The 12,176-nt window shown below is 37.3% G+C and overlaps 3 protein-coding genes, 2 non-coding genes and 1 pseudogene across 7 annotated transcripts; 3 read left to right on the forward strand and 3 right to left on the reverse strand.

The window, feature by feature from the left end:
- The first annotated feature begins 120 nt into the window (after positions 1-120).
- LOC104785871 (uncharacterized) lies at positions 121-2,920 on the forward strand. The gene is made up of 5 exons (XM_010511157.3): positions 121-631; positions 896-975; positions 1,682-1,813; positions 2,006-2,161; positions 2,237-2,920. The coding sequence occupies exons 1-5, from the start codon at positions 133-135 to the stop codon at positions 2,756-2,758; spliced, it is 1,389 nt and encodes a 462-aa protein (XP_010509459.2). The 5' UTR covers positions 121-132; the 3' UTR covers positions 2,759-2,920.
- A 73-nt stretch (positions 2,921-2,993) lies between these two features.
- On the reverse strand, positions 2,994-4,606 carry LOC104785872 (uncharacterized). The gene is made up of 6 exons (XM_010511158.3): positions 4,198-4,606; positions 4,025-4,106; positions 3,850-3,916; positions 3,582-3,743; positions 3,379-3,439; positions 2,994-3,278 (listed from the first exon to the last, which is right to left on the reverse strand). The coding sequence occupies exons 1-6, from the start codon at positions 4,478-4,480 to the stop codon at positions 3,124-3,126; spliced, it is 810 nt and encodes a 269-aa protein (XP_010509460.1). The 5' UTR covers positions 4,481-4,606; the 3' UTR covers positions 2,994-3,123.
- A 721-nt stretch (positions 4,607-5,327) lies between these two features.
- LOC104785873 (bifunctional enolase 2/transcriptional activator) lies at positions 5,328-8,750 on the forward strand. Of its 2 annotated transcripts, XM_010511159.3 has the most exons (14): positions 5,328-5,732; positions 6,029-6,092; positions 6,210-6,274; positions 6,379-6,426; positions 6,543-6,629; positions 6,720-6,800; positions 6,935-7,117; positions 7,233-7,370; positions 7,457-7,534; positions 7,632-7,826; positions 7,912-7,962; positions 8,048-8,188; positions 8,278-8,334; positions 8,417-8,750. In XM_010511159.3, exons 1-14 carry the CDS (start codon positions 5,667-5,669, stop codon positions 8,495-8,497), a joined length of 1,335 nt encoding a protein of 444 aa, XP_010509461.2. In that variant the 5' UTR covers positions 5,328-5,666; the 3' UTR covers positions 8,498-8,750. The 2 variants fall into 2 exon arrangements, 1 of the variants encoding a protein (XP_010509461.2); XR_015598436.1 differs by lacking the exon at positions 7,912-7,962 and having other exon boundaries at positions 5,557-5,732; positions 7,632-7,850; positions 8,026-8,188.
- Positions 8,751-9,186: 436 nt separating this feature from the next.
- TRNAL-UAA (transfer RNA leucine (anticodon UAA)) lies at positions 9,187-9,269 on the forward strand. Its single transcript has one exon. It is a non-coding gene; the product is annotated as a tRNA-Leu (tRNA).
- Positions 9,270-9,469: 200 nt separating this feature from the next.
- On the reverse strand, positions 9,470-9,552 carry TRNAL-UAA (transfer RNA leucine (anticodon UAA)). The gene has a single exon. It is a non-coding gene; the product is annotated as a tRNA-Leu (tRNA).
- A 75-nt stretch (positions 9,553-9,627) lies between these two features.
- LOC104785875 (CBS domain-containing protein CBSCBSPB2 pseudogene) lies at positions 9,628-11,955 on the reverse strand (annotated as a pseudogene). Its single transcript, XR_015598435.1, has 2 exons — positions 11,638-11,955; positions 9,628-11,392 (listed from the first exon to the last, which is right to left on the reverse strand). The product of XR_015598435.1 is annotated as a CBS domain-containing protein CBSCBSPB2 pseudogene (transcript).
- Between the last annotated feature and the right edge of the window lie 221 nt (positions 11,956-12,176).

Raw genomic sequence — 12,176 nt, forward strand, 5'->3', positions numbered from 1 at the left:
AATTTATTAATCTTTTTTATATAATTATTACTAGACTTTTTAAAATGTTATTTTTATTAATACCTATACATACACAATACATAAAAGATATACAGTTTTTGCAAACTGGCACATGCATGCAACAAAATAATTATGAAACGGCTAAATTTTTTTTTTTTCCAAACTATCTTTAATTTCCCTATATATACAATGACCAGGAAGAGTTTTATAAAATCACAAAATCTAGCTATATCTCTATCTTCACTCGAATTGTGTCTTACCCAACCAAAAAAAAAAAAAAAAACTTCACTCGAATTCCCCTTTCATTTTCAGTCTCTTACCATGATGAATCTTAACTTTGCAGAAAACAAAATCACGGATCTGAACAGAACCCACACTCCCTTGTCAGTCTGGAACTCATCAAGGCATATCTCTTCCTCTCCGGTCACGCAGACTGTCGTAGCGGCACCAGTCACCGTAGAGGATGGCTCCATCACCACAAGGGGGAGGACTAGGAGAGGTATAATTTACGGGCGCGATGCACAAGGGAAGTTCCTCAGTAAAGATGGGACACAGAAGAAGAGGTCGTCTTCTGATCAAAGAAGAAGAAGAAGAAAGAAGAGGTCGTCGTCGTTGATGACCAGTAGTGCAGGTATTGCTTTGGGCTCTTTTACAATATTAACTGTATTTATATGAGAGTTTCGTTATTGACGAGGGGACAACAAAATTAATCTGCTATATGTCGATCTTGGGTGCTAGGAAATATAAACATAACGATTAGAGAAATAAATGAATTTAGGGTTACGTTGTTCAATCAAATGGAAATTTCTTGGAAAAATCCCTTGTAGTCTTTCTTTTGTTATATTAGATCTTCAGGTTTTGATTTGGATGTTTTTTTTTTTTTTTTGGATTGGAGGTGATGACATCATTGACATGTTTATGACTTTGGGAGGAGGGGACTTCAGGCCGCATCTCCTCACAGTTAACACAGGAGAGGTAAGTATATAACTTATGCATACCTGTTTATTTATTTCATTCCTTGTTGTTGAAAAAATATTGTTTTGTGTTATCTTAACTGTGGATTTAGATTTAGATTAATTTTTTATACTATGTATCCTTCGATCAAAGTTAAAAAGATTTCTCTTCAATCCTCCACAACATAGTTAGTATACGTATAACGAAGGCTCTTTAAAAACACTCAATATATATAGTTTTTAATCCATGTAAACATGTATTATAACAAAAACTCTTTAACAAAAATGTTAGCCCAGTTTAACTCGAGTTTTTGATGGAGCTATGGTTTTAGATTCTTTTTTACATAGAAGGTATGCAAATTTATTTAAGTTAGTAAATTATATGAGCTTAACTTTAATGAATCGTCAATATATTTGTGAGTAAAGTTCGGTTTACATAAATATCTGATCTTTTAAATTAGTTTTACAACATACGATAACAGTAATATTCTTCATTCTGTTGTAGTTTTTTGGTTATTTTGACGTGTACGTAACATTGTTATTTATCTCTACTTGGTTACACATACTGTTCAATCGTAGGTAGCGGGTGATGAGGGTATCATATATGTGTCAAGTACTAACAGCTTTGTTTATTTGCTTCAAGAGCTATTTGGTCTTTGACTCTTAGTATATATCATATATGTGTTGTAGATGGGATGTTTTTGTAAATATTTATGGTTTTTATACAGGATATAATCGAAAGGATTATGTCTTTCACGGCAAATGGTTCTCGTGGAATAATTGTGCTGTCGGCAAATGGTTTGGTTGCTAACATCAAGATTCAAACGCTCCTTAGATCCCGTGAAGTCGTGACTTTTAAGGTATAATATGATGAACTCGGTTTTGCAGTCCAATCTTGGAATCTTATAACTCAATGGTTCATGTTGGAAGGATGCTTAGAAAAATTGGTCTTATAATATATAGATTAATTCATGAGTTGTCTTAACTTGCATGTTGGTATTTCAAAATGTATACCATGCATTTGGATACGTTGTGATAACATTTTGGTGTAGGATGTTTATGCCATAGTATCTCTGAAAAGTTCAATGGAGGTATGGGAGAGCGGAGAAGTGAGGACGGGAGAGTGGCGGATTATGATTGGTGGAGCAGATGCAGCCCTCTTTGGTGGTGTTTTAGTTGGTAGTCTCACTGCAGCAAGTCCAGTCCAAGTAAGAAACAAACATCATCTTCTTTATTTGTGGTTCAATGGTTTGAAACTATCTTATAATGATTCATTATTACAGGTTGTGGTTGGCAGTTTCTTGCCTTTGGTCACAAATCCGCCTGAGAGGAGAGTCGCTGAGAGCCATCCGGTGGCTGTTGCACCCGTTAATCCACAGTCATTGGCTTCCTCCTCAAGACAAGTCCAACAACAAGATGTGATAGGCGGCCGAAATGATAAGTCCAAAGCTGTGATGGTTGCACCGCCTGTCCCGCGATCACTAGATTTATCTGCCAGGGGACAAGTCCGACAACCAGACATGGTAATCGGCTCTTCTCACTCTCAGAACAGGAGCGACGGTTCTCAAACTGTGAATTTTTCAGCCAGGATACCAAACTCAATGGCTGTTTCAATCATGATGGTACAAGTCCAACAACAAGACTTGAGAGGCCCTGATCTCTCTCATAAAAAGGACGATGAGTCCCAAGCTGCGAGTATTGCACCTAGAAATCCAAGCGAGCTGGCTTCCTCATCAACAGGACAAGTTGCGCAGCCAGGACTGGGAAGCTCCATTCTGAGACTAGGGTGGCACAGCAAGAAGTAGGCTCATCAGCAACTTTTAACATTGAACTATTTAAGACTTTAAAGTTAATAAGTTTCTTATATTCTCTATATATATATATAATCTATTTTGCAATTCTAAACATTCAGCACATAGGTTTGTTTACAATCCAATGGACAATAATATTAAACTATTTTTAGTTCATATTGCTTCTCTTTGTCTAAACATATCGTATACCTTGCTAAATTTCAAACACTTGCGAGGATTTAACAAATGATGAGCATAAGTGATTCAACTTTATTATTAGAATTGGAATAAGTAGTTTTTTTTAATGAGTTCAATAGTAAGCCAAAAGAAGGGCATTATTGAGAATACGAAACTTCAATAAACTGATAAATATGCAAAGATTAAGAGACAGTCTTTGAGACATTGCGGTAGAAAGACCAGTCCCGATGAGAAGAATCGATCTTGGGCTGTCCAAAAGAATGCTCTTTGATATACACTTGAACATCCGATGATTTGGCCAGACCATCCAAGTAAGAGCAGAACTCTCCTTTGGGATCTATATCATTTATTCATAATCAAGAAAAATCCAACCATAAGTACTAAAAAGCATGTCTAATGATAAGAGATGAACATCACAAGTTTACAACTTTGCATACCAAGTAAATTATCATTTTTGTTAGAAGCATCATAGCTCAATGGGAACAGACCAGTATTGTCCTGCATGCACAGCAAGAACAATATTTAAAGTTAAAACAAATAACTGAACTGATTAATTACCAAAAGAAAAAAAAAACTGAACTGAACTGATCAATAATTAAGATTTAAGAATCATAATTAAAGGAATTAATGTTTGTTTTACCGGATTCAGAAGAGCTTTGTAGGGCTCATCATCAATGAAGATAGTGTTTGAAGCAGAGAAGTCGTTGAAGCTCTGAAACACTTTAGAGAGATCCTTAAAGAACATAGGCTTCTTACTGTTCTCTAATGTCTTAAATCCACTATCGGTACACTTTTTTTGGTCCTAAAACAAAGTATCAGAAAGTGTACATAAACAAAGTGTATCATCACAGAGTGTGTGTATAAATGGTCACTTATAAATCTAAAAATATATACAAGTCTACTCTTACCCATACAAACAAAAGCTTATCTTCCAAATCTTCGAGAACAATGCTTAGAACAATATCAACGTTTTTCCTATTAATTAGTCAAAACAAATAAAGAACCATATCAACGTACACTATAAAGCTCAAAGAACTCAGTTTTAATCAGTATTTATAACGATGGGAAGATGAAGAGACTAACTCGCACGCAGAGGACCAAATCCCAACATCGAATCGCTCAAGACAAAACTTCATAAACTCTTCTGCATATGGCCTCTTGTACACTACACAGCAACGATAAAAAAACAAAGTTTAAGCTAAACTATATATAAAAACAAAGTAGATATTGATAAAAAAAGATTAATGAAACGTTACCAAGATTTGGCCCACAAGAAGCATCAGGAGAGCGGTTCTTAGGTTTTTTACGCATGTCTTTTTTATGAACACGGTGTAGAAGAAGACCACTCAGACTCAAGACTAAGAGTTTCTTCTTAGCCGCTAAACTAAGCTTAACCAGAAGCGAACTCAGTTCTGCATGCTCTGAATCTGAACCATCACCTTCACCTGAGTACTCATCGTCGTTATCGACCGAAGCAATGATGCTCTTCTCATTCTTTTCTTCCGCCATTGTTGTGCATATAAGATCGTCAAGACTCATACGATGAATTTATATTACTCATTTAGCGGTGGTGGCGATTTAGCTTCACGAGGTCAAAGTCATTTATTTGGCGTTATATCTTCATGCGGCGCTTTGGATACGGTTAAATCCTTTTTTTTTGTTCTTATCCTTAATTTTTCTCATATTCACTTTTATTCCTTCAAAGACCAATCCAACTTGGTAGTATATATACATGGACATATGGACATATGGACAAATGGACAAATGTCGATACGTCTGTGGTCTTTTTATCTAATTTAAAGTTTTCGAGTTATATTTGTGTGCTAAACATTCATATAAAACATGTAAAGTATATAGTTAAATAAAATTTTAATTGTTTAACAGATATGTATATATATATAAAATTTTAATTTTTCTCATCTTGAGTTTGAAACTCCAAAGATCATTCTAAAAATCCCACACAAACTCCACATTTCGATAAGAATTAGAATAAGTAACATGGCATATAAATGGTTGATCCCTCCGGCTAATCATAACTTCATAAGTAACATGGCATAAAAAATGGTTGATCCCTCCGGCTAATCGTACGTGTGAACGTGACCATGTGGAGGTTTTGGATTCACTTTGTTTTTATGTGTTCTATAATTTTGTGGAGGCCCAAATTTACTAACCCACAAATATTTGTATCCATTAAGATTTGTATCCTTTTTACAAAAAAAAAGTAGTTCTATTAGTATCGTTTCTATATCCAGAATTCAAAACTTGACATTAATCATGTTCTTGAACGTTGACCAAGGAAAAAGAAAAAGAAAAAGGAAAAACATATAATCATAAAATGGAATAAAATCAAGATTCGTATATTTTAACAACTTCTTCTAGAGTCTTTAAAATTTTAAAAACTAGTCATAATATTATTACTTGGACGAGGAGCAAAGGCAAAATAGAAAATATAGAAAAAAGCCTTTTCTATACTGCAAAAGGCGTGCAGCGCATCGTTTTGGCTTCTTCTTCACACTGATCTCACGAACCTACCTTCTCATCCAACGGTCCATATTAATACAATCCAACGGCTTAGCCTTTAGCTGTGACGTCTTTATATATCGAACCAGACCACCCACCCAAATTCCTCAGCTACTACTGTCAAAGCGATTCTCTCACTAAAACCCTCGAACACATCGCCTCTTATCTCTCTCTCTCTCTAGATCTGCTCACTCACTCGTTCGCTATGGCTACTATCACCGTCGTTAAGGCTAGGCAGATCTTCGACAGCCGTGGTAACCCCACCGTTGAGGTTCGTTTTTTTTCTTTTTCCGATCAACTTTTTTCGGCCTCGTTTATTAGTGGTGGATCTGTTTGTTTTTGATGAGTATTCATAAGCTGCGATCTCTGTTTTTGTAATCTATGATGGTTTTATGAGCGTACCGTGGTTTTGATTTCGTTTTTGTTAGGGATGATCGGTGTTTTTGTTTTTGATCTCGGATGTTTATATAACGGATCTGTTTTATTTTGATCTGGTTTTCACGATTTGGTTATGTATCTGTGGTTCGATCTCCAAGTTTGTTAATGATTGCTGTGATTATGGTTTAGGTTGATATCCACACATCCACTGGTGTCAAGGTTACAGCAGCTGTTCCAAGTGGAGCTTCCACTGGTTAGTAGTTAGTAGTTACTATTTTTTTTTTTTATGTTCAGGCCTATTTTTGTCGTTGGGTATATATTTTAGTATTGTTTGGTTGACTCTGTATTTGTGGGACTTTTGTGTTGATAGGAATCTACGAGGCTCTTGAGCTGAGGGATGGAGGATCAGACTACCTTGGAAAGGGTGTCTCTAAGGTGAGACTGAGAGACTGCGATGAGATCTTTATGTTTATTAGTGGAATAAGTGTTTTTCTGAGTTGGATCTTTTTATCTGATTTGTTCTTTGTTGAATTGACTAGGCTGTTGGCAACGTGAACAACATCATCGGCCCAGCACTTATTGGAAAGGTGAGTCTCTTTTTAAGCTGTTTGTTTCAGAACATCATATGTTCATGTCTACTACTATTGTCTTTTAACATCAGTAGTATGTGCACAAGTCTTATTCATGTTGTTGTATTTTTCAGGACCCAACTCAGCAGACAGCTATTGACAACTTCATGGTCCATGAGCTTGATGGAACCCAAAACGAGTGGGGTTGGTGCAAACAAAAGGTAATTCACGGAAAATTATTCATGTCTTGTGTATTCACTTTATATTGAAAGACGAGTATCACTGACTTTGCCTCTTCTTTTTGTGTACAGCTTGGAGCCAATGCTATTCTAGCTGTGTCTCTTGCTGTCTGCAAAGCCGGGGCTGTTGTCAGCGGCATTCCTCTCTACAAGGTAGAACGATTTTGCATTAATAAGTTGGTTCCCTCTAGCCAGGGGGTACCAGACTGTTGCTGCTACTTTGGCTACTTTGTTTTTCTTGTACTAGTTTTTCTAAGCTCTTCCTTTTGCGTGGTATTTGGTTGCAGCACATTGCCAATCTTGCTGGAAACCCTAAGATTGTCCTTCCAGTTCCTGCCTTCAACGTCATCAACGGTGGATCCCATGCCGGAAACAAGCTTGCTATGCAGGAGTTTATGATCTTACCTGTTGGAGCTTCTTCTTTCAAGGAAGCCATGAAAATGGGTGTGGAAGTTTACCACCACTTGAAGGTATATTCCAATCCTTTTGTTCTTCCAACTGCTTGTCTAATTCCTCTGGACCAACACGCGTAATACATTTTTTTTACTATTGCTTGACCATCTTCTTTCTCTCATGTTTCTCCAGTCTGTGATTAAGAAGAAGTACGGCCAGGATGCCACAAATGTTGGTGATGAAGGTGGCTTTGCACCAAACATTCAGGAGAACAAGGAAGGTCTTGAATTGCTCAAGACTGCTATTGAGAAGGCTGGCTACACTGGCAAGGTCTGTCACTTACCTGATCCAATTTTGCTGTCCTTTCACCCGATACGTAATTTATGAAGCTTATGGTTCTAAGTCATTTTTTTCAGGTTGTCATTGGAATGGACGTTGCTGCTTCAGAGTTCTACTCATCTGACAAGACCTATGACTTGAACTTCAAAGAAGAGGTGAAACTTCTTTTTCCTTCCTAATATCTTCCTTGTTAGGATATAACGTGTGAAAATGTATTAACTTCTAGCTGCTGGGCTATTTGTTTCTCTGCAGAACAACAATGGTTCTCAGAAGATTTCTGGAGATGCTCTCAAGGACCTGTACAAGTCCTTTGTTGCTGAGTACCCAATTGTGTCCATTGAGGACCCATTTGACCAAGATGACTGGGAACACTACGCTAAGATGACCACCGAGTGTGGAAAAGAGGTCCAGATTGTCGGTGATGATTTGTTGGTCACCAACCCCAAGGTCTGTTTTTATTTGCCAGTTTTTGTGACACATATTTGTCTGTTCTCTCAAATGCTTATATGTCTTATACTGTTTCTTATTCCAGAGAGTTGCCAAGGCAATTGCCGAGAAGTCTTGCAATGCTCTTCTTTTGAAGGTACCTCCACTATCATTCATTTGTTTTGTAGTTCGTCACGAATTATTTTTTTTAGCTAGTTAGTAACCAAATTCTTTTTGAACAGGTTAACCAAATCGGATCTGTAACCGAGAGTATTGAGGCAGTTAGGATGTCGAAGAAGGCAGGATGGGGAGTGATGACCAGCCACAGAAGTGGTGAAACCGAGGACACCTTCATTGCTGATTTAGCCGTTGGGTTGTCTACTGTAAGTTGAAACCAAATCTAGCATTTTAAGTAGCAATGACCTGTTAAATCTTTTGTTGGATTCTCATCTGGATCTTTCTGTCTATACAGGGGCAAATCAAGACTGGTGCTCCTTGCAGATCCGAGCGTCTTGCCAAGTACAACCAGGTTCAACATCTCAAACCAAAAACGATCTTTGTATGTTTTAACAATTACAACGTATGTGTCTAATCTGTTTCTTTGTTTACAGCTTTTGCGTATCGAGGAGGAGTTGGGATCAGAGGCAATCTACGCTGGAGTCAACTTCCGCACACCAGTGGAACCCTACTAAGTGAAGCTTTTAGAAGCAAAGTTGGTCTTTCTGTTGACGAGAAGAAGATGACTTGCGAGTTTGGTCATTTGCTTAATTAAATAAAACGTTTGTTTTGTTTTTTCTTTGTTGGGTTTTACGTTTTTATTCATGAACCCTTTTTGGGGGTGGGGAAAGTTGTGTTCATTTTTGTAAGGGGAAACATGAGAGAGCTCTGCCTTTACGGAGGACGGTAGCCCTTATTTTACAATCTAATTTCGGCTTTACCCTTTAATTTTCTCCTATGGTTTGTTATGGTCTCTACTCCCTCTAGTGAAGTTTGGTTTCCCATGCTATCAATAATGTGGTTGCGTGCCTTTTAGCAAAAAGAAATTTAAAATATCTTAATGGAGACCGCATTGAAGAAGTACACTTTTGAACACGTTGAAATGGCAAGACGTTAAGGTTTAAACAGAATGCTGTTAGTTCAGTACATTAATCAACATTGGTTAATTTAAGAGTTCAGTACACCATCTATATCAAGATGATCACTAGTAAGTAGTATCATTCATACAAATTCGTATCCATGAAGATCCTTCTCGGATTTAGGACTTATATCGTTCACTTAAAACTTTGAGGTAATCTAAGCAACTGAAGATGAATAACTAATTTTCCTGAATTAGGGGATTAGAAACCATCAAATAGTTATATTACTAATTGGTATGCAAGAAGCAGGTTTGCCCGAGTGGTTAAGGGGGAAGACTTAAGTTCTTCTGCACTCAAGTGCGCGTGGGTTCGAACCCCACAGCCTGCATGTATTTTCTTTAATTTTTTGAAATTTTGCCATGTTTTAGAGACTATATGTAAAAAGCCTGCAATATGAAAACTACCATTGTGTTTTGAGAATGAGTTAAGTAGGCGATATTTGTTGTTTAACTGGTTCAATGTTGTAAAAACCAAAGAAACTGTTTCATGGTTTCATGAAGCTTTAAGAAAAAATAAACAAAACACAAATGCAGGCTGTGGGGTTCGAACCCACGCGCACTTATGTGCAGAAGAACTTAAGTCTTCCCCCTTAACCACTCGGGCAAACCTGCTTTCATGTCTTATGACTACTGTAACAACCAATCATAATTCTCAGACCATAAAGGAACAAGTATATATTTCGTTGGTTAGTAAGTAATTAACAAGTTTTATTACTGCTTTGCAATGTGTGTGAATCGAACAAAAAAAGAAGACAAGTAACAGTGTAACACAAATTAAATTATTCGATTCAAAACATATCATTTCTTGGAACGTTTCAAGTAAACAAGAAAACCTATGCTCGTTAGGACAATAGCCCCAGCCACGACGCCAGTCTGCCACTGCCACCAAACACAACCGCTACCATTTCCCTCGGACAAATCTGTAATCGTCTCAAGAGCCGTTGTCTCCGTAAAATCTAGATGCAGTCGCAAAACCTTTTGCCCCAAAGACCTAGCAAAAGCCACAGCAGCAACAAGATCACTGTCCCTACTAATCAAAACTTTATCTCCTTCATCATCTTGATACATAATCTGAAGGCCTGTATCCGCATCACATCTTTGCATCACAGCACCCATAACTTCTTCAAAACTCTCACCAGCTGAGTTAAACCGATGTACTCTCCCTTTACGATCTTCGAATTTGAAAGCAAACGAGCTCACAAGTCCTTGTGATGGACAAGACTGCTTCCCTTCCGAATTTATCAGCATTGCTGACATATCGCTGTGTGTTTCGTAGTCCTCTGGTGGATCTAACGCGAGAGCTGAGTCCCAAAACTTTTGCATCATCGTATTCGTCATATCATTCACAGCTCCTGAGCTGTTTTTCTCAACCGTTGAAATAGCTGCGTGTGATATCTGCAGCACGTCTAAACAAGCTACAGGGAACCCATCTTTATCTACAACCGGAAGATGCAAAAACTTCCCATCGTGCATTATATGCAAAGCGTCTAGGATTGTTGTCTCAACTGATGCACATTCAGGATTTGGTGTCATTACCTTCTCAACAAGAGTCAGCTCAGGAGATAGATTCTGTGCCACAACTCTCATTAGAATGTCCTTTGAAGTTAGAATCCCCTGAATCTTGTTCCCTACTGCAATGATCACAGAGTTAACCCGCAAATCACGCATCCTTTTGGAAGCTACAAACACAGGATCTGATGCAGACACAAGTGCAACTTTTGAATTCTCAGTAATGATTGTAGACAATGCAGGCTTGAACATCCGCTCCCTCAATGTATCGATGAAAGCGAAGTTCCCACTTCCCCAATGCCGTTCTTCCACTGCAGTAGCTAAAGCACTTCCTTGCTCTGCAGCTTTCTCCATCCTAGAGATAGCATCATAGAGACACTTTGTGATATCCAACAAAGCAATGACTTCACCATTCTCTACAACAGGCAAATGCCTAAACTTCCCTTGAACCATCTTCTGAAGAGCCTCGATGGCTAATGAATCAGACGTGACAAATATAGGATTCCTAGTCATGACTTTAGACACCAGAGTATGCTCTGGTCTCAACCCTTCTGCTATCACCCTTGTAGCTATATCCTTGTCGGTTACAATACCAGAAAGAAGAGCACTTGAGTCAGTCAACAAAACAGCATCAACACGACGAGCAGCCATCCTTCTACAAGCATCAAAGACAGTGGTTCCTTCATTAATAGTGAGAGCTTTTGATAACCTTAGCTTCTTGACAGTTCTCTCGCCATCAGAAACAGGTTGAGCAAGAGGTGAATCGGGTTTGGAGGTGTTCTCGTTAAGGCTTCCGCTTGCGCTTTCACTCTCTTCTGATTGAAGAACAGGTTTCTTAGAAGCTGATGATGTTCTCCTTATACTTGATATGCTTCTCCTCCCAGATGAAGTTGGAGTATTCGTCATTTTTACAAAAAGCCTTCTAATTTATATACCCATCAATCTACAAAACCAGACAAAAAAAATCAAAACTTTACAAATTCTTAACAATAATGTGATTCATAATCTCTTTATTACATTCTTCTTTTGGATAATCAAAACCATTTTAACAATTTGGAAGAACAATGAAGCAGATTAAACAAATCCAGATTTAGGACATTCAGACAAATTGAAACAGATCAAACATGAATCTCTAATCTGTGAAGAATGCAAAATCGAGATGAAAGCTAATAGAAAGAAGATACTAACCGGAGAACAAGGGAAATGGCGTTGGGGGAGTTGAAAAGTTTGAATCTTTATGTTGGGTGTTTTAATGTAAAAGCCAAAGGTTTGGTGTTCTATCCAAATCAAATTGGGAATTAGTTTCGATTCTTATTTATGTTTGTGTCTTCAATGAGCAAAACCCAATAATCAAAATCACAAATTTATATGTTTGATCTTAAGAAAAAAGCTCAAAAAGGTTTGATTCCAGAAATAAGACTTATTTTTCCCTTTGTTATCTGTTTTTCTATTTTTCTTGTTTTTTTTTGGTTCGTTATCTCATCATCCTTTAACAACAACGTGTCTGGTCGTTTTCTACCACTCACACACCGAATTAAAAAAGAAAATGAATAGTACAATAATTAATTTTTTTGTTAAATTTTATTTATCAATAGTAGATCATTTATAAATGAGGAATACCCAAAAATGGGTGCACTAGTTGGTGTCATTAATTAGTAGATAATTACTTTTGGTTAAATTTTATTTATCAGAATATTGTAAATTTTGGTTGAATTTTTATTAGAGTA

Source organism: Camelina sativa, chromosome 5 (genome assembly GCF_030686135.1).
Source record: "Camelina sativa cultivar CO46 ecotype springtype chromosome 5, ASM3068613v1".
In the NCBI taxonomy this organism is placed as follows: Eukaryota; Viridiplantae; Streptophyta; class Magnoliopsida; order Brassicales; family Brassicaceae; genus Camelina; species Camelina sativa.

Coding starts and splice junctions, on each gene's coding strand:
- LOC104785871 (XM_010511157.3), top strand. CDS start 133: ATGAAACGGCTAAATTTTTTTTTTTTCCAAACTATCTTTAATTTCCCT. Junction 632..895: donor GTTGATGACCAGTAGTGCAG/GTATTGCTTTGG, acceptor TTTGGATTGGAG/GTGATGACATCATTGACATG. Junction 2,162..2,236: donor CTGCAGCAAGTCCAGTCCAA/GTAAGAAACAAA, acceptor TCATTATTACAG/GTTGTGGTTGGCAGTTTCTT.
- LOC104785872 (XM_010511158.3), bottom strand. CDS start 4,480: ATGAGTCTTGACGATCTTATATGCACAACAATGGCGGAAGAAAAGAAT. Junction 4,107..4,197: donor TTCTTGTGGGCCAAATCTTG/GTAACGTTTCAT, acceptor GTTGCTGTGTAG/TGTACAAGAGGCCATATGCA. Junction 3,279..3,378: donor CAAAAATGATAATTTACTTG/GTATGCAAAGTT, acceptor TAAATGATATAG/ATCCCAAAGGAGAGTTCTGC.
- LOC104785873 (XM_010511159.3), top strand. CDS start 5,667: ATGGCTACTATCACCGTCGTTAAGGCTAGGCAGATCTTCGACAGCCGT. Junction 6,275..6,378: donor TTGGAAAGGGTGTCTCTAAG/GTGAGACTGAGA, acceptor TGAATTGACTAG/GCTGTTGGCAACGTGAACAA. Junction 8,335..8,416: donor GTCTTGCCAAGTACAACCAG/GTTCAACATCTC, acceptor CTTTGTTTACAG/CTTTTGCGTATCGAGGAGGA.